We start from the raw sequence: 22331 nt of genomic DNA on the forward strand, positions 1-22331 counted from the left end.
TAATGACATAACACACATACCACAATGTGTAGCTAGTGTAACTGTATTTAATGACATAACACACATACCACTATGTGTAGCTAGTGTAACTGTATTTAATGACATAACACACATACCACAATGTGTAGCTAGTGTAACTATATTTAATGACAAAACACACATACCACTATATGTAGCTAGTGTATCTGTATTTAATGACAACACACATACCACAATGTGTAGCTAGTGTAACTACATTTAATGACATAACACACATACCACAATGTGTAGCTAGTGTAACTATATTTAATGACATAACACACATACCACAATGTGTAGCTAGTGTAACTATATTTAATGACATAACACACATACCACAATGTGTAGCTAGTGTAACTATATTTAATGACATAACACACATACCACTATATGTAGCTAGTGTAACCATATTTAATGACATAACACACATACCACTATGTGTAGCTAGTGTAACCATATTTAATGACATAACACACATACCACTATGTGTAGCCAGTGTAACTGTATTTAATGACATAACACACATACCACTATGTGTAGCTAGTGTAACCATATTTAATGACACAACACACATACCACTATGTGTAGCTAGTGTAACCATATTTAATGACATAACACACATACCACTATGTGTAGCTAGTGTAACCATATTTAATGACACAATACACATACCACTATGTGTAGCTAGTGTAACCATATTTAATGACATAACATACATACCACTATGTGTAGCTAGTGTAACCATATTTAATGACATAACACACATACCACTATGTGTAGCTAGTGTAACCATATTTAATGACATAACACACATACCACTATGTGTAGCTAGTGTAACTATATTTAATGACATAACACACATACCACAATGTGTAGCTAGTGTAACTATATTTAATGACATAATACACATACCACAATGTGTAGCTAGTGTAACTGTATTTAATGACATAACACACACACCACTATGTGTAACCAGTGTAACTGTATTTAATGACATAACACACATACCACTATATGTAGCCAGTGTAACTGTATTTAATGACATAACACACATACCACTATGTGTAGCTAGTGTAATCATATTTAATGACATACCACACATACCACTATGTGTAGCTAGTGTAACTGTATTTAATGACATAACACACACACCACTATGTGTAGCTAGTGTAACCATATTTAATGACACAACATACATACCACAATGTGTAGCTAGTGTAACCATATTTAATGACATAACACACATACCACTATGTGTAGCTAGTGTAACTATATTTAATGACATAACACACATACCACTATGTGTAGCTAGTGTAACCATATTTAATGACACAACACACATACCACTATGTGTAGCTAGTGTAACCATATTTAATGACACAACATACATACCACAATGTGTAGCTAGTGTAACCATATTTAATGACATAACACACATACCACTATGTGTAGCTAGTGTAACTGTATTTAATGACATAACACACATACCACTATGTGTAGCTAGTGTAACCATATTTAATGACACAACACACATACCACTATGTGTAGCTAGTGTAACCATATTTAATGACATAACACACATACCACTATGTGTAGCTAGTGTAACCATATTTAATGACACAACACACATACCACTATGTGTAGCTAGTGTAACTATATTTAATGACATAACACACATAGCACTATGTGTAGCCAGTGTAACTGTATTTAATGACATAACACACATACCACAATGTGTAGCTAGTGTAACTATATTTAATGACATAACACACATACCACTATGTGTATGCTAGTGTAACCATATTTAATGACATAACACACATACCACTATGTGTAGCTAGTGTAACTATATTTAATGACATAACACACATACCACTATGTGTAGCTAGTGTAACTGTATTTAATGACATAACACACATACCACAATGTGTAGCTAGTGTAACTATATTTAATGACATAACACACATACCACTATGTGTAGCTAGTGTAACCATATTTAATGACATAACACACATACCACTATGTGTAGCTAGTGTAACTATATTTAATGACATAACACACATACCACTATGTGTAGCTAGTGTAACCATATTTAATGACACAACACACATACCACTATGTGTAGCTAGTGTAACCATATTTAATGACACAACATACATACCACAATGTGTAGCTAGTGTAACCATATTTAATGACATAACACACATACCACTATGTGTAGCTAGTGTAACTGTATTTAATGACATAACACACATACCACTATGTGTAGCTAGTGTAACCATATTTAATGACACAACACACATACCACTATGTGTAGCTAGTGTAACTATATTTAATGACATAACACACATACCACTATGTGTAGCTAGTGTAACCATATTTAATGACATAACACTTAAGACTATAACACAAGAATACTTTCATCAACATTTTATCTTTCCCAAGTTAACCTGATGCTTTCCTAATTTTCACATTTCAGTTACTTTTATAACAATAAATAAAGTGAGACATGAAAAACAAGAAGTCTACTGTCATTGTCAGTCTACTATCTTTGCCATCGTTTGTCACTGAAATTTAAACACAGTTTTTCTGTACTAATGGCACCAGTGGACTAAACTAATTCATTCAAATTATGCAATTATGAACACAAAATAACAAAAACATCCTATAATTATTGATGGTTTTCTAAGTAAGACAAAATAAGTTTAAAATAACTTCCTTAGCTACTCCATCTGTAGTACATGAGAACCTTCAAAACTGAAGACAAATGTGACAATACTATGTACTGAAAACAATGAACCATTATATGCCTCAAAACCTTGCCTTTTTATTTATGATAAATAATAATATAAAATGTCCAAGTAAATTGTTGGCAATTGTGTAAGAAAGGATGCAATGGGTAAAAGCAGCTGTGACAGACGTAATCAGTAGATGTTGAATTTCACAATGTGACTTAAGAATCAAGTTTCTTGAACATAATTTAAGGATGAATATCTTCTGTAACAAATATTGGTCTAAAACATCATATATAGCTGTATAATTGAAAATTCATGTGTGTGAATATTTATTTTCTTTAAATATTCTTCGTATAATGGACATAGCAAGTATCTCGGTACCTGTATATGTTTGTTTGGATTTCGTGCAGAGCTACACGAGCGCTCTCTACATTAGCCGTCTATAACTTAGTAGTGTAAAATTAGAGGGAAGGCAGCTAGTCATCACCACCCACCGCCATCTCTTGGGCTATTCTTTTACCAAAGAATAGTGGGATTGACTGTCACATTATAACACCCCCACGGCTGAAAGGATGAACACGTTTGGTGCAACAGGGATTCGGAACCCGTACCCCTTGGATTACGAGTCGAGTGCCTTAACCATCTGGCCATGCTGTGACCATCTGTGTATGTAACCAAAAATTTTACACCATCTACTGAATGATAGTACAAACAGAAATCCATAAACAATTTCACACTTTGGGTATTCAAGATTCAGTGAAAAAAACAAAACAACCTTGGTGTGTGCAACAACCATTTCTTTAAAATATAACACAATTTTAAATGAAAGTATCCTCCTGACAAGAAGAATACGACTTGCACTAGGACTGTACGTGAGTATTTGGTTTTCATCTTTATTAATGTAATATTTTATGCAGTACTGAGAAACTGAAGTTCTTAAACAATTTTTTTTTCAATAAATGGTAGAACTTTTAATACATAAAAATATTATGGTTTATATCAGCAGAATTTACAAAAAGTTTGAGATCTTTATATTGAATCGTATTCATGAAATGAATTGCATGTGTTCAAAGAACACAATACTTTACCTATGCAGTACCTCCTAGAAAAAAAACAAAACAATTAGAAAATGCTCACTTTTTTCCAAAATTATTCTCAAAGAAGTATGAATAATATGATTGGTAATTACAAGCACAAATAGCCACCCACATGGCACCATATTTGTAAGTAAAATTCAATGTTCTGACTTGAATAAAAAAATATGTTATGACCCTACCTTGGGGTAACTCTGCTGATTTCTCAGATTATGTCTGTACTGCTGGGTTGGTGAACAACAACCACTACCTATGTCAGAAGTATCAATGGAGATGGTCTGCCAGAAATATAAAATTTTAAGAAATGAAAACTGTCTATTTATAACAATAACTTAGAAGTTTTTGAAACAGTGGCCACGTAGACAAAACATTTACTAATAGCAATCTTCCATTTCATAGACAACTACTGTGGTACTCGTCTCTTATCCTGAATTAAATATTAAAATTAAAAAATGTCACAAAATACAGCCTTACCACAACTTTAATATCACTTGGGAATTTTTTTACCAAGTGAACAATTCAGCAACTGTTTTCTTTGAAACATTTTTTGTTTGTACTGAATACGAATAATACAAAGATAGTTAAATATGTCCATCTATGGTACATCCTGTTCCTTTCATAGTTTGTAATGATTAGAATAATGTCACCATTAACAAAACATTAGCTTATGGACAGTAAATTGGTAAATCTTACAAAAGATTTGATGAGACAGTATTCATATTGTATGATAATTGGACTTATTGGGACTTAAGCTATATAATGTCATCTTAGCTGAAAACTTTTCAGCCAACTTCTATGTGGATTCTTCAAGCCCAGAAGAAGGCTTATAAAAGAATACCAAGATATGTGACGAGGTACGTCGTCTTCACAAATGTTCATTCACTAACCTAAATACCGACAGGTAAAAATTTATAATCAGAGGAATGATGGTAAGACCACTTAAATAATAATAATTACTTTCATATGTGCAGTTTTAGAAGAATACTGAACATGCTCCATGATTAAACACCAAGGTTAATCACTATTTGTTTTTCACTAGCACACTATCAATCAAAACCATTTTGAGCTTGCTTCTGTTATGTTACCATTTTTTAAAAAAGTTTTTCACATTTGTTGTCAAACACACTATGGTCTAAGGCAATATGCATTAATGTTAAGTTTCACCAGAATTACCGTCTCACGAACCACAAGTTTCTAATAAAATATACATTTCTGACTAGTTACTGGTAACAAGCTTTTTAGTCAGCAATCAACTTCTACTTTTTAACTTGTTGTAAGGTGGCTGAAAGAACAAAGAAAATCATGTGTAACATTTAAATACTATTATGTAATCTGTCACAAATGTTTCCAATTGAAGATACGATAATTATATCGTTCGCACATGTGTGAACTTATTTCATTCATTGTTTGTACTACTTCGTTGATTCACCAAGACAAACTTGTATGATGTATCTCAAGACAGCTGGTACGGGTATTAAAACGTTTATTAAAATAAAGTAGAGAACAACGTTTAAAGTATTTAATAAAAGTTTTAATATCCATACCAACTGTCTGTAGATACATTTTTATTTCAAGTCAGTTTCTTGTCATCATGAAAAACTTATGATATTAATTAAATGCAGTTTGAATGATGAAGAAGAAAGGCTGACAAAAAAGCATCCTGCTACTACATTAGAGATACTTTAGAGCAAACTTTTAAGCTAGCAAGCACCAGTTAACTCTTCTGCTGGGAGGTCAGTCAAATAAACCAAGTTCTTAACACTTTGTACTTAAATACTGTTCTCACTATAACTTGTAATACAGTTTGAGTATCTTCACAAAATTAAGCAGGCTTTCAGTAAACATTACCTGTCAGATTTTTTTTAATGAAGTATTTTTACTAAAGATTTGTCTATGAATATATACATTAGTATTTCTATATACTATTACAAGTGCAAATTGATTTCCATGTTAAGAGTAAAAATACTTTTCTTTGTCTCAAAAAACTCAAATGTTATTTTTTATTTTCTTATCTCTTAAACCACTGAGATAATTTTCAAACTTTTTTTTCAGTAAAACTTTGTTTTATGTCACTGTCTGAACTACAGCTTTATACAACATTGGTCATTTAACTTAATTTTATGTCACTGTCCGAACTATAGCTTTATAAAACATTGGTCATTTAACTTTGTTTTATGTTACTGTCTGAACTACAGCTTTATACAACATTGGTCATTTAACTTAATTTTATGTCACTGTCCAAACTATAGCTTTATAAAACATTGGTCATTTAACTTCATTTTATGTCACTGTCCGAACTATAGCTTTATAAAACATTGGTCATTTAACTTCGTTTTATGTCACTGTCCGAACTATAGCTTTATAAAACATTGGTCATTTAACTATGTCACTGTCTATAGCTTTATAAAACATTGGTAATTTAACTGACCTTGCAACCACCCCAAAAAAAATCAAAATAGCCCCTATTTTTTCTTTATAGAATAACTTCAAATCATGACATGAAACTATACATGTTTATCTTAAATAATATAAATTTCATAACACTATACATTTATTTAAATTCTTTTGCCCTTTGAACTCTGTCTAACCAGTATTTGCATCTTTATCAACTGTAAATCACTTGGAGAAAATGCAGCTCACGTTCCACTATCATGTTAAGTTATACACGATATAACTGCAGGTAAATTTTCTGAAAAATTTTATTACTTATATTATTTTTTCACTTAATATAATCTTAATTAACACATTACATTTTGTTACTTTTATAATAATAAATACAGAATATACATGAATATAAGAAATAAAGTTCTTATGTGGGTCTTTTCTTTTGCTCTTCATGACATTTAACCCTACCTTCTTTTATACTAAACAATTTCTCACTTAAGTAAATAATGCACCAAAGAATACAGAATAATAGCATGTAAGGTGCAGACAATGTCCCATAACTACTACAATTTCTCTGGTTTTCTAACTTAGCAACAAGATCCATTAAAACTTCACATTAGGTCAATGTTTTTCCCTTGGGAATCATGTTTGAAGAGAAAGTGAAAACCAAAATTCTCTTTATAATAAACAATGTAATACAATGCATATCTTAATAGATGAAAACCTTTGTTTTCTATTGGCAACTTGTGATAAAGAATGTCATAGGTGGGTGTGGCAAGAGAAGTCTGTTTTTTTATGGCTCTGTAATGAAACAAAATTGAAGGCTATAAAGATTTCGCTCTGCCTAAGTGATAACAATATTATTGAGTAATTTTTGTCAAATTTTGTTCTTTTTGGAAGGATGGTAAATAGATTAGAGAGGAGGGGATGTCTAGAGAGCAAATGTCACAATTTTTATAGTAGGAAAATTCTATATTTTTTAATATTGTTTCAAAAATATAAAAATTTAAAACTTGTATACTCGTAAAATACCAATAATTATCAACATGTTTATGCTGTATTTATTGGCATATAATGATAATAAAAGTAATTTAATTAGGTTTTGACTATAACTCACTAAAAACTCATGACATGCACAGGTAAAGGAAGTGGCAGTTAGTAATTAAAAGCACATTATATATAATAACTGGACTAAGGATCTAGATTAGAGACCAAAAATACAAGACAAAGAGAGAGGGTAACACACTTAGTAAGCTTATTATAACACCTCTATACGGCTTGAGTCTTGGACCATCCAATTCAGAGCCCAGTATGCATGGAGTTTGTAGTACGAGAGAGAGAGAAAAACATGTCACACTTTTTTTTTTTCATAACTTGTAAGATTACTTCATGGTCAAAGTATAAAGAATACTTTATATTAATGTCTGAATAACATACCCGGCCATGAATAGGACAGTTACAAGTGCATCTTGGCATTCTCTCCCCTGTGGTTTCTCCTAAAAGACAAATATAGAAAGAAAAGAACATTGAGAATTATAATCCATGCTAGATGACTTGTGAAGATGATGTCTGCCTTCTTAATTTTAATTGTTATCCAATTAAGAAAAACTTAATATAGTTTAAGTTTAGAAGATGGAGGGAAGACAAAATTATCGGACAATGGGGCAGCATGAAACTTTTCAGGGACAGCATCATATGAAATTATGAATTCAGAAAAATGTAAGAAAACTTATCCATACATGCTAAGGTAGGTTTAGCAGATTTCATGAAGAGATATAGACATTGAAATAAAAAGGCTGTCAAAATTATCCTAATTATTAACAAATACTACAGGTACAGTAGAATCATATACAATGTTGGAAAAAGAGAGAAGTGTAACTTAAACTCTCTGGAGAGGATGGCCAAAAAAATCCCCAGCCAAGATCCCCTCCCACACCTGAAACCTACTGACTTTGTATAACCAAAGTAGTGCTAACTGTAGCTGTAGTCACGACAGGAACTTAAGTTTGTAATCACTGTGAAAAAAAGCAAGAAAAAATAGCAAACTAATGGTAAGTTTTCTTGATAAACTATAGTGAAGAAACTGTAGAAAAAATTATTAACAACTTAAGAGTACTACATTGAAAAGATATTACAATTCATGACAAATGAAATGTCTGCACATAACCACTGCCTAACAAGAAATGATGGTTAGATAGAATCAAATAGAGGGAGTCACATACATCAGAGGGTGTGTTACACTTCTGTTGGCTAAGGGTTTTCACATGAATACCAAGTGAACCACATTGATTGTAGGGTAGGTGGGAATTCCAAAGATTGTTGTGTGCAAAACATTTTGCAACATTGCAGCAAGAATAGTCATTATGTGAGTGAAGATAAGGTACCATATTGAAATATATCCTTTTTTCCCTCTTAACGTTATGTCTCATATTGCATTTCAATTTCTAGAACAAACTTTTAAGATTAAAGTAAATGTTAGTTGAGTACATCAGATGTTTACCCCATCTACACATAATTGCTAAATATTCTAGGTTACTTTAACCATGTAAAAATGTAAGGTGAAGTGGAAAAAATTACCTTGAACAAATTCAATAAACCTTTCCAGATCAGAAATCTGAGTTTTCAGTTGGTTAACTAGTTGTTCTTTTATCTTGACAGGGTAAACAAGCTGCATGAAAAGATTAAAACACAGGCCTTAGAAACTCATTATATTGAAATAGTTGATCAGCATAATGTTTCAATAAAAATGTTCCATGTTACTATACACACACAATCTGAAAAACAAACACCTATATACTATTAGTACATGTAAACACTGAAAAACCACACATTGTAGTATGTTCCAAGAAAATTATTTTATTAACCATGGGTATTAAAAATGAATGCTAATTCAATTTTGTGTGTGTGTGAATGCACATAAAATATGTGAAGATCCAACATTTGTGTTTGCTTTTTTTTTTTGTTATTTATGTTATGAAGGACATGTAGGTAGGTCGGTAGGTATTCAATGTTTATTGGCACAAAGCTACAAGGCTGTCTGTGCCAGACAAGATGTTGTACAGTATAGGTATAGGGAAATTAAGGTAAAAAGTAAAATATGTAAAATTAGGAACTGCCAGGAAGACTGAAGCAAGAAGTACAACCTTACTGACAGTCACCTGAAGGTAGCCTTTTCAGTACTGGGTTCAGTTCAAAATAAAAATAAAAACTAAAATGTGTAAAATTAAGACTTGCCAGGAAGACTGAAGCATCAAGATCAAATTTGCAGTCAGTCACCTGAGGTTGGCCTTTCCAGTAACAAGACATGTAACTAACAAAGTTACAAACACATGAGCAATTTGGTAGATACATAATTTAGAAAGGTTTGTTTAAAATGCCAAAGGAGTTCCTACAAGTACAAATATTAATTCTATGGTTAATAAGTATGAATAACTTTTGGATCTCCCAAAAACAAAAAAGTCTAAAACTAAAATTACTTAAGGGAAAAAAAAATGATGGATTAGTAATTAACAATAATTATAAAATTATTTATATAGTACAAGTTTAAAAATGAACCATTAGTGTAAAACCAAATGGAATTGTAATCACACATTTAATTCTTTTAAAATCCAGTTGGTGTGTTTATAATCCATTGTAATTATATAATACTATTTCATCCATTTAATATTCTAAATTATTAAAAGCTGTTTGTTTCACCATAGTAAGAAATCTTAACCAGTCTAAATAATCTCAAAGAATCTTGCAAATAAACCTTTCATTTCTTGGTACATACACATTATTCATCAAGATTTTGTTTAATGTAAAAATAGTATTACTGTTAGTTCTCTGAACCATTTGAAAACAGCCGAGTGTCTAATGTTGAGAAATATCAAAATTATCATTCATATCAACCATTTCTTTGTTGGTAAACAAAGTTACCTCTCGAATGGCTTTATCTACATGACTTGAGTTCTTCTGGACTAAGATTATCCAACTTCTCCAAATCTAATGGGAGTTTCCCTTTAGTTGTTCTATAATCACAGACTGCCTTTCCATGATCATACTCTGTGGCATACCAGCCTCGCCTGTCTATAATAATGGGACATAGGTAAGTAATAAATCTCTTAAAACATACAAATCAGCTTATGTAGATAACACATCTAATCAAATGCTATATAATTTAAGAATGAAACTGTTTGAAAAATAGATGTATACCTACATTATCATGGTAAAAGTTTTATAAACCTTAACCCGTATGATCGCTTTTCTTGAATTTGTTGTGTAGCTTCAAACACGAGAGGGATATTTCATTTTGTTAAAACATTAAAGACTAAATCTGCTTAGTTCACCTCGTAGGCATATTTCTCTAGATCTTCAAGTTGTTCCTTCAGTTGATCAATGAGTTCTTTCTGCTTTTTCCTCTGTTGAGCTAACTTCTCTTCACATTCTTGTTCTGTCTGCACAAATGAAGAAAAATAAATAAATGTGACTGAGAATACCCCACACATAACATTACACTTTAAACAGTAGCATCATATATTTAACAAGCTATCAAAATAAACATTCTTCAGAAGAAAGTTCTACCTAATTCTGAACCCTAAGTTTGTTTATATCACTAAGCCTACTTCAGAATAGTGTTTTTTACCTAATAAAGTTTAAAAACTTTAAGCTAAGTCTAATTTAAATTTAAGTTGACTTAAGTAAAATTAAATAAAACATCTATACATGTGAGTAATATTTTCAACTGCAAGTTTGTTTTTATCATTTCATATAAAACAACAGCAACTTTATATAAAATATCAGCCACTCTTGCAGAGTTTTAACATAAAATAACTATTTTGCACTTGTTATTACTTCTGCAAGAAACACTAGTGAAGAGAACATACAGTGCATTAACTCATTAAAGTACGGAAAACGAAGACCCCATAAAGCAGTGATATTTAAGATAACTAAAAAAAACCACTAAAACAAAAAAAAATATAACACTCTCACCCAAAAATACACCAAACCTAACTACAATCCTTTTAGAAGTTCATTTCTCACAATATTCTGCAGTAAATACAACTTGGTTTTAGGTTTTATAATGATACCAACCTGCAAAACAAGCTCAGATCCTGATTTGTAATCCCTTATGTCAGGAACTCCCCTAAAAGCAAATTCTTCCAGCTCTTTCAAAAGTACCTATTGTTTGGTAAATTAAGTTTCATCAATATGTTGGAATGATAATCTGTGTTATTTAAGACCAAATGAGCCTAGTTACAGAAAAGCTACATCGTAAACTTACAAATGTTTGTTTAAACAAGTTTTTAAAAATATTAATTGTGAAGTAATAGTAAATACTTCTTGTACATAATCTAACTTAGAAATCTGCAACACTGAACAATTGTTTTTCTGAATTTCAAGCTTCTGTTTTCAGTTGTTTTAGTCTCTAATAAAGGGTACGAAATTAAAACAAATAACTTCTGTTCTCACTTCTTTTTCTTCAGCAGAGGCATCAACAATTTGCTTCAACCTGAACTGAACTTGAGCAAAGTGCGTCGTCAGGGCGATCAGAGAAGAATTGAGCTGTTCTTGTTCCTCTTCCAGATGATGGAGACGTTCTGCTTCACTCAATCCCCTGAAGAGACGAACACGTGAAACATAGTTTTATCTTTAACTAATGACTGTAATTACCATGACTGGGCTCTTCTGTAGACTGTGCTGAGATTATGAAGTCACAAGACGAAACACCAAGTACTAAAGCTAATATTTCCTGAGTTATAAGGTCCACTGAACTGTTGTCTACATAAATATATAATTAATTTTGTTTTTCTTAATTAAAACTAATATTTCTCGAGTTATAAGGTCCACTGAACTGTTGTCTACATAAATACATAATTAATTTTCTTTTTCTTTATTAAAGCTAATATTTCCCGAGTTATAAGGCCCACTAAACTGTTGTCTACATTATATGTTACAAAGCTTTACAAAATATAAATATATAATTAATTGTGTTTTCCTTTATTGTTATAAATAGAGCATTTTTTTCATTTAATGCCAAATGAACCTTGTAATAGTGATTAACAAAAACAAAGTTTATAGTTTAATGTTATTGTAAGTTTAATACAAATGTAATTACTGAAGAAACTTTAGCTTTGCCACAGATATTTTTGAAATTTATATTATGAAAATAAAGTTACTTTGTAATACTCCCAATCAACAGACAAAAACAAACTTGGGAGTCATTAGTAAGTTGACAATTATATTAATCCTTCTTTGGCAATTGTTATGCACATTTAAATTACAAATTCCTGCACTTACCGATGTTTCCTATTTATTCAAATGTCCTTAAAAAACGTATTAAATTAATTATTTCTTAAAAAATACTAGTCACTATTCAGTCTCTTGAGGCAAATACTAGTCACTATTCAGTCTCTTTAGGTAAATACTAGTCACTATTCAGTCTCTTTAGGTAAATACTAGTCACTATTCAGTCTCTTCAGGCAAATACTCGTCACTATTCAGTCTCTTGAGGCAAATACTAGTCACTATTCAGTCTCTTTAGGTAAATACTAGTCACTATTCAGTCTCTTTAGGTAAATACTAGTCACTATTCAGTCTCTTTAGGCAAATACTCGTCACTATTCAGTCTCTTCAGGCAAATACTAGTCACTATTCAGTCTCTTCAGGTAAATACCAGCACTATTCAGTCTCTTCAGGTAAATAGTAGTCACTATTCAGTCTCTTTAGGTAAATACTAGTCACTATTCAGTCTCTTCAGGCAAATACTCGTCACTATTCAGTCTCTTGAGGTAAATACTCGTCACTATTCAGTCTCTTTAGGCAAATACTCGTCACTATTCAGTCTCTTGAGGCAAATACTCGTCACTATTCAGTCTCTTGAGGCAAATACTAGTCACTATTCAGTCTCTTGAGGTAAATACTGTCACTATTCAGTCTCTTTAGGCTAAATACTCTTCAGGCAAATCACTATTCAGTCTCTTGAGGCAAATACTCGTCACTATTCAGTCTCTTGAGGCAAATACTCATCACTATTCAGTCTCTTGAGGCAAATACTCATCACTATTCAGTCTCTTGAGGCAAATACTCGTCACTATTCAGTCTCTTGAGGCAAATACTAGTTACTATTCAGTCTCTTGAGGCAAATACTCGTCACTATTCAGTCTCTTGAGGCAAATACTCATCACTATTCAGTCTCTTTAGGTAAATACTCATCACTATTCAGTCTCTTGAGGCAAATACTAGTCACTATTCAGTCTCTTGAGGCAAATACTCGTCACTATTCAGTCTGTTTAGGTAAATACTAGTCACTATTCAGTCTCTTGAGGCAAATACTCATCACTATTCAGTCTCTTGAGGCAAATACTCGTCACTATTCAGTCTCTTTAGGTAATTACTAGTCACTATTCAGTCTCTTGAGGTAAATACTAGTCACTATTCAGTCTCTTTAGGTAAATACTAGTCACTATTCAGTCTCTTTAGGCAAATACTAGTCACTATTCAGTCTCTTTAGGCAAATACTCGTCACTATTCAGTCTCTTGAGGCAAATACTCGTCACTATTCAGTCTCTTTAGGCAAATACTAGTCACTATTCAGTCTCTTCAGGCAAATACTCGTCACTATTCAGTCTCTTTAGGTAAATACTCGTCACTATTCAGTCTCTTCAGGCAAATACTAGTTACTATTCAGTCTCTTTAGGTAAATACTAGTCACTATTCAGTCTCTTTAGGTAAATACTCGTCACTATTCAGTCTCTTGAGGCAAATACTCGTCACTATTCAGTCTCTTTAGGTAATTACTAGTCACTATTCAGTCTCTTGAGGTAAATACTAGTCACTATTCAGTCTCTTTAGGTAAATACTAGTCACTATTCAGTCTCTTTAGGTAAATACTCGTCACTATTCAGTCTCTTTAGGTAAATACTCGTCACTATTCAGTCTCTTCAGGCAAATACTGTCACTATTCAGTCTCTTTAGGTAAATACTGTCACTATTCAGTCTCTTCAGGCAAATACTAGTCACTATTCAGTCTCTTTAGGCAAATACTCGTCACTATTCAGTCTCTTCAGGCAAATACTAGTTACTATTCAGTCTCTTTAGGTAAATACTAGTCACTATTCAGTCTCTTTAGGTAAATACTCGTCACTATTCAGTCTCTTGAGGCAAATACTCGTCACTATACAGTCTCTTTAGGTAATTACTAGTTACTATTCAGTCTCTTTAGGTAAATACTAGTCACTATTCAGTCTCTTCAGGTAAATACTCGTCACTATTCAGTCTCTTGAGGTAAATACTAGTCACTATTCAGTCTCTTGAGGTAATTACTAGTCAATTCAGTCTCTTGAGGTAAATCATCACTATTCAGTCTCTTGAGGCAAATACTGTCACTATTCAGTCTCTTGAGGCAAATACTCTTCACTATTCAGTCTCTTTAGGTAAATAAATATTCAGTCTCTTTAGGTAAATACTCACACTATTCAGTCTCTTTAGGTAAATACTAGTCACTATTCAGTCTCTTCAGGCAAATACTCGTCACTATTCAGTCTCTTTAGGTAAATACTAGTCACTATTCAGTCTCTTCAGGCAAATACTATTCAGTCTCTTCAGGCAAATCTCTATTCAGTCTCTTGAGGTAAATACTAGTTACTATTCAGTCTCTTTAGGCAAATACTCATCACTATTCAGTCTCTTTAGGTAAATACTCATCACTATTCAGTCTCTTTAGGTAAATACTAGTCACTATTCAGTCTCTTTAGGTAAATACTAGTCACTATTCAGTCTCTTCAGGCAAATACTCATCACTATTCAGTCTCTTCAGGTAAATACTTGCCACTATTCAGTCTCTTGAGGCAAATACTAGTCACTATTCAGTCTCTTGAGGCAAATACTAGTCACTATTCAGTCTCTTTAGGTAAATACTAGTCACTATTCAGTCTCTTCAGGCAAATACTCGTCACTATTCAGTCTCTTCAGGTAAATACTCGTCACTATTCAGTCTCTTTAGGTAAATACTAGTCACTATTCAGTCTCTTCAGGTAAATACTGTCACTATTCAGTCTCTTCAGGGTAAATACTAGTCACTATTCAGTCTCTTTAGGTAAATACTCGTCACTATTCAGTCTCTTCAGGCAAATACTAGTCACTATTCAGTCTCTTGAGGCAAATACTCGTCACTATTCAGTCTCTTTAGGTAATTACTAGTCACTATTCAGTCTCTTGAGGTAAATACTAGTCACTATTCAGTCTCTTGAGGTAAATACTAGTCACTATTCAGTCTCTTGAGGCAAATACTAGTCACTATTCAGTCTCTTTAGGTAAATACTAGTCACTATTCAGTCTCTTCAGGCAAATACTCGTCACTATTCAGTCTCTTCAGGCAAATACTCGCCACTATTCAGTCTCTTCAGGCAAATACTCGTCACTATTCAGTCTCTTGAGGCAAATACTCGTCACTATTCAGTCTCTTTAGGTAAATACTAGTCACTATTCAGTCTCTTGAGGTAAATACTAGTCACTATTCAGTCTCTTTAGGTAAATACTAGTCACTATTCAGTCTCTTCAGGCAAATACTCGTCACTATTCAGTCTCTTTAGGTAAATACTCATCACTATTCAGTCTCTTGAGGCAAATACTCATCACTATTCAGTCTCTTGAGGCAAATACTAGTCACTATTCAGTCTCTTGAGGCAAATACTAGTCACTATTCAGTCTCTTTAGGTAAATACTAGTCACTATTCAGTCTCTTCAGGCAAATACTAGTCACTATTCAGTCTCTTCAGGCAAATACTCGTCACTATTCAGTCTCTTCAGGCAAATACTCGTCACTATTCAGTCTCTTTAGGTAAATACTAGTCACTATTCAGTCTCTTCAGGCAAATACTCGTCACTATTCAGTCTCTTCAGGCAAATACTAGTCACTATTCAGTCTCTTGAGGCAAATACTAGTCACTATTCAGTCTCTTGAGGCAAATACTAGTCACTATTCAGTCTCTTCAGGCAAATACTAGTCACTATTCAGTCTCTTTAGGCAAATACTCGTCACTATTCAGTCTCTTCAGGCAAATACTCGTCACTATTCAGTCTCTTGAGGCAAATACTCGTCACTATTCAGTCTCTTTAGGTAAATACCAGCACTATTCAGTCTCTTTAGGCAAATACTAGTTACTATTCAGTCTCTTTACGTAAATACTCGTCACTATTCAGTCTCTTGAGGCAAATACTCGTCACTATTCAGTCTCTTTAGGTAAATACTCGTCACTATTCAGTCTCTTTAGGTAAATACCAGCACTATTCAGTCTCTTTAGGTAAATACTAGTCACTATTCAGTCTCTTCAGGCAAATACTAGTTACTATTCAGTCTCTTTAGGTAAATACTAGTCACTATTCAGTCTCTTTAGGTAAATACCAGCACTATTCAGTCTCTTTAGGCAAATACTCGTCACTATTCAGTCTCTTGAGGCAAATACTAGTCACTATTCAGTCTCTTTAGGTAAATACTAGTCACTATTCAGTCTCTTCAGGCAAATACTCATCACTATTCAGTCTCTTGAGGCAAATACTTGTCACTATTCAGTCTCTTTAGGTAAATACTAGTCACTATTCAGTCTCTTCAGGCAAATACTAGTCACTATTCAGTCTCTTTAGGTAAATACTAGTCACTATTCAGTCTCTTTAGGTAAATACCAGCACTATTCAGTCTCTTTAGGCAAATACTAGTTACTATTCAGTCTCTTTAGGTAAATACTAGTCACTATTCAGTCTCTTTAGGTAAATACCAGCACTATTCAGTCTCTTTAGGTAAATACTAGTCACTATTCAGTCTCTTTAGGTAAATACCAGCACTATTCAGTCTCTTTAGGTAAATACTAGTCACTATTCAGTCTCTTCAGGCAAATACTAGTTACTATTCAGTCTCTTTAGGTAAATACTCATCACTATTCAGTCTCTTTAGGCAAATACTCGTCACTATTCAGTCTCTTTAGGTAAATACTAGTCACTATTCAGTCTCTTCAGGCAAATACTAGTTACTATTCAGTCTCTTTAGGTAAATACTAGTTACTATTCAGTCTCTTCAGGCAAATACTAGTTACTATTCAGTCTCTTTAGGTAAATACTAGTTACTATTCAGTCTCTTCAGGCAAATACTAGTTACTATTCAGTCTCTTTAGGTAAATACTAGTTACTATTCAGTCTCTTTAGGTAAATACCAGCACTATTCGGTCTCTTTAGGTAAATACTAGTCACTATTCAGTCTCTTCAGGCAAATACTAGTTACTATTCAGTCTCTTCAGGCAAATACTAGTCACTATTCAGTCTCTTCAGGCAAATACTAGTTACTATTCAGTCTCTTTAGGTAAATACTCGTCACTATTCAGTCTCTTTAGGTAAATACTAGTTACTATTCAGTCTCTTTAGGCAAATACTCGTCACTATTCAGTCTCTTGAGGCAAATACTCGTCACTATTCAGTCTCTTCAGGCAAATACTAGTTACTATTCAGTCTCTTTAGGTAAATACTAGTCACTATTCAGTCTCTTTAGGTAAATACCAGCACTATTCAGTCTCTTTAGGCAAATACTAGTTACTATTCAGTCTCTTTAGGTAAATACTAGTCACTATTCAGTCTCTTTAGGTAAATACCAGCACTATTCAGTCTCTTCAGGCAAATACTAGTTACTATTCAGTCTCTTTAGGTAAATACTAGTTACTATTCAGTCTCTTCAGGCAAATACTAGTTACTATTCAGTCTCTTTAGGTAAATACTAGTTACTATTCAGTCTCTTCAGGCAAATACTAGTTACTATTCAGTCTCTTCAGGCAAATACTAGTTACTATTCAGTCTCTTCAGGCAAATACTAGTTACTATTCAGTCTCTTTAGGCAAATACTAGTTACTATTCAGTCTCTTTAGGTAAATACCAGCACTATTCAGTCTCTTCAGGCAAATACTAGTCACTATTCAGTCTCTTTAGGTAAATACCAGCACTATTCAGTCTCTTTAGGTAAATACTAGTCACTATTCAGTCTCTTTAGGCAAATACTAGTTACTATTCAGTCTCTTTAGGTAAATACCAGCACTATTCAGTCTCTTTAGGTAAATACCAGCACTATTCAGTCTTTTTAGGTAAATACTAGCACTATTCAGTCTCTTTAGGTAAATACTAGTCACTATTCAGTCTCTTTAGGTAAATACTAGTTGCTATTCAGTCTCTTTAGGTAAATAATGAAATTAAATAGTGTTGATGGGGTTGTCTTATGAATATTTCAGTCATTTTAAAAAATGCCAGACTTAAGATAATTCTGTAAAAATAAACTAAAAAAAGATTTGTTTCTAGAATTGGATACAAATAATGTAACTAAATTTTTCTTTGTTCTCTTCAATAAAACCATATGAACTCGTGTCACTATGACAATGATTTTGTCGTGTTTACAACAGCAAACACTGAAACTATAAGGCCAAAAATGATGCATTTTGTTCACATTATCATGTGACACATAATAACATTTTAGCTAAAAATGAAAAAGTGCCTGCTTTTAAAACTTCTAACACATGTTTATAGGTAAGCTTGTAAAGCTACATTGAAAGAAAACAAACTGCTGTTGTAAACATGTGTGGCAAGTCTGGTCTAGGATCAAATGTTGATCTCTCTTTCAAGGGGTGAATTACTAACAGAAGGTTTTGAATTGTTTGGAAAACCTACTGCAAAGTACATGTGAGCCAATAAGACTTAAAATTTTCAAAAATCAGAGATAAAATCATGAAACTAGAAGAAACACATTGTAACTAAGTGTATTGCAGACAGTAAGCAATATGTGATTCAATTTGTATCTTCAAATAATTTTTATAGAACTTATGAAACTTAGTTTTTGTATATACAGTTTTCATTCACCTGTTCAAATCTGCAGATACTTCCCTTTTGAATTTCATGTCAAATAATGTTATGACGAGAGAAACAAGTACTGTGAAAAACAATTTTGTGAAGTCAATAAAACACACACACAAACATAAGTTGCAGTGTGACTTATTGTGTAAACATTTGTATCACCATTTAGTATCCACATATTTCAAGACTGATCTCAAATAACATTACAATCACAGAAGCAAGTACTATGAAAAGAAAAACTGTGCAATCAATAAACACGTATCCAAGTTGTAATGTAACTTGTATAAATGTGTATTACATGTCAGGCTGGCAGGCATTTATGGAGTTACATATACACACATTAAGACCATGGACCCTGGGGCTGAGCCCTCTCTAGCCCCTACCAAAATATGTCATTGACTATGGCACTGTATTTTAAAATTGTAGGAAGAAAATAATTAATATAATATCTTCAATATTATGTGAAATGATGATTATAAAAGCTTGACAATGAACACAAACCAGCTAATATCTAAGTTCAAACATGTGCTGTATGTCAAAAACAGTGACAAAACTGAAATTGTACTTGCCAAGAGAAGCAATAAAAAAATGAAAAAAACAAAACACTTGTGAAACTGATATAACAAATATTATTCATATAAACTCATTTGCTGAGGTAAAATTACTTTTAAATTCTGTTTATAGCCTGTAGATACAAAAAAATATAAGAAAAATTACTTGAAGTTTAGGTACATTTTTAGGTACATGACACAAAATATAGAAAAATCCTAAACTCACAAGAGAGCTAGAAAAAATTGTTATCAGGAATGTATATTCAGTACTTTTATTTTCATTAAAAAGTTGAACTTATATTCATAAAAACATGAATTTGGGACTGTTACTAAAACACAGTGTAATTGAATGGAGTGCTGACCCTTCATGCCTCAGAACCACTAACATTTCACTTATAAGACCACACCTACTATATTCCATACCTACACAGATCTGCACCCCAAAAATGAACTGGAATAAAAATAAGTAGAATCCACTGTAGTGCTGCCAAAATAATATGTGACTTACGACACAGTTGTCTGAATATTAGAGCTGAATTTGAAAGAGACCTCCTTGCACTAAAATTACCAGGATAGCTTCAAGCTGAATTTGAAGGAGAACTCCTTCCACTAAAATTTCCAGGACAGCTTCAAGCTGAATTTGAAGGAGACCTCCTTCCACTAAAATTACCAGGACAGCTTCAAGCTGAATTTGAAGGAGAACTCCTTCCACTAAAATTATCAGGACAGCTTCAAGCTGAATTTGAAGGAGAAACTACCAGGTCAGCTTCAAGCACAAATATATCAGTTTGTAATAAAATAAAAAAGTAAAAGAATAAATAAATTGTAAATAAATAAAAATTGTTGTGTTAATTAGATCATTTTAATTAGTGCAGCAGTTTTTAAGTTTTTTCAAATTCCTTCACACATGAATAAAACTGATATCCTAGCAAAACAAAGCAGCTGTGAATCAAGATCCCAGAAATAAAAAACAAATGCACAACATCTACTAAAACAGAGGAATGGTATACATATTGAAAAAAACAAAATCACAGCTGGTACTAAGGAAGTAAAAGCCTGACACCACAGTTGCAAGCAGTTTAAATAGACGAGTCGAATCTTATTGCAAGACTTAAATAGAGACACCTCAAGCATACAATGTTTCGATATGGAATAAAAAGCCACCCTACTTGTACAAAATTCAATAGTGAAAAAACAAGGGCTTATTTTTTATGTAGTTAGAAACTAAATCTGATGAATTACTTAATACCCTTGAGAAGACAGTTTAGTGAATGTTCTAATGATCTGGGGATCAGAAATTACATCTAGCTTTTGGAATGTAACCTAGCAAAAGAAAATGATGAATTTGGCATTTGTATTACACTACTGAAAAACCTTTTTTCCACAACAAGAAACTGACTGCCCTGCAAATTTGTTGTTGTTTTTTGTCAATTAATAAAACACAAAATGAACTGCAAGCTGTTAGCAAAGTGTGACCTACAAGGGTACCTGACAGTGTAATTTCACATACATCACAGGTTATCATGAAAGGTGTCTGTTTTTTGATAATCAGAATTTCAACTCAAGCTTGGAATTTTATCACTTCTGTCATGTTATCTCATGCTTGATAGAGATTTAAATGTTACACCAAATCTATGCTTCAGATAACACTTATTTTTAGGAATATTTTTATCAATTGCATAAACATTTAAAATCACTTTCAAAGTAAAAAACAACAAAAAAACTAAACCTTCAATGTGTTATGAAATGCATAGAGAGTAGAAAAAATTATTAAAAGCTTCAATATCATAATACATAAAGTGTAAAATCTAATCAACATTATCAACTGAACAAACAAAGAATTCTTAGGTGACTTCATTCCCCCACTTCTGAATACAATCCTATGAAAATACCTGAATGTGAACTTTTGCACATTATATTGAAAATTGTGACTAACAAAACATAATGATTAATTAAGATGAACAACTTGCAGTACACTAAATTATGCACCCTTTATGACATGCTAAAGTACCTGTATTTTGCTCCTCTTGGAAGAATACGTTTCCCACTTAATAAAACTGTAAGGTTTGTTTATTTTGAATTTTGTGCAAAGCTGCATGAGGGCTATCTGTGCTAGCCACTCCTAATTTAACAGTGTGAGACTAGAGAAAGGCAGCTAGTCATCACCACCAACCACCAACTCTTGGGCTACTCTTTAACCAATGCATAATGGGATTGACCATCATATTATAATGCCCCCACAGCTCAAAGGATGAGCATGTTTGGTGCAATGAGGATTCAAACCTGTGACCCTCAAATTACAAGTCGAACGCCTTAACCCACCTGGCCATGCCAGGCCAAAACTGTGAAGTATAACAAAAAAAAAACAATTATTAGAATGAAAAGATATTTCATTCATTGAAAAGTGTTATTCTATAGTAATATTACTCTGTTGCATTTCTTAGCTAAGAATACATGAGAAAATGTTCTTTTGATAAGTAAATAATTATTAAGAATTAAAAACTTTAAAATTGAAGTGTTGGAATGATTCAATTGAAATATCCAAAATTATTAAAAGATGTGATGAGATTGGAGGCCAATTATTTTGTGTGTGCTGAACTCTGACAGCAGTTGGACAGAAGATTTTAAATTGAGAAGTTGGAAAAATGGGACATCTCCAGATGAGTTAGTTTTATTTTGTCAATGGA

At 32.5% G+C, this 22331-nt stretch overlaps 1 protein-coding gene across 1 annotated transcript in view; it reads right to left on the reverse strand.

Annotated features, from left to right (window-relative positions):
* The window catches only part of LOC143248597 (RUN domain-containing protein 1-like), a 49986-nt gene that overhangs the window by 24130 nt on the left and 3525 nt on the right, over positions 1-22331 (reverse strand). Inside the window, 9 exon segments of the mRNA XM_076497088.1 lie at positions 4030-4125; positions 7670-7728; positions 8810-8900; positions 10151-10172; positions 10174-10237; positions 10240-10300; positions 10561-10668; positions 11306-11392; positions 11684-11828. Of these exon segments, the coding sequence (XP_076353203.1) occupies positions 4030-4125; positions 7670-7728; positions 8810-8900; positions 10151-10172; positions 10174-10237; positions 10240-10300; positions 10561-10668; positions 11306-11392; positions 11684-11828 (733 nt within the window).

The sequence above is a fragment of the Tachypleus tridentatus genome, chromosome 4, assembly GCF_004210375.1.
Source record: "Tachypleus tridentatus isolate NWPU-2018 chromosome 4, ASM421037v1, whole genome shotgun sequence".
Taxonomy (NCBI): Eukaryota; Metazoa; Arthropoda; class Merostomata; order Xiphosura; family Limulidae; genus Tachypleus; species Tachypleus tridentatus.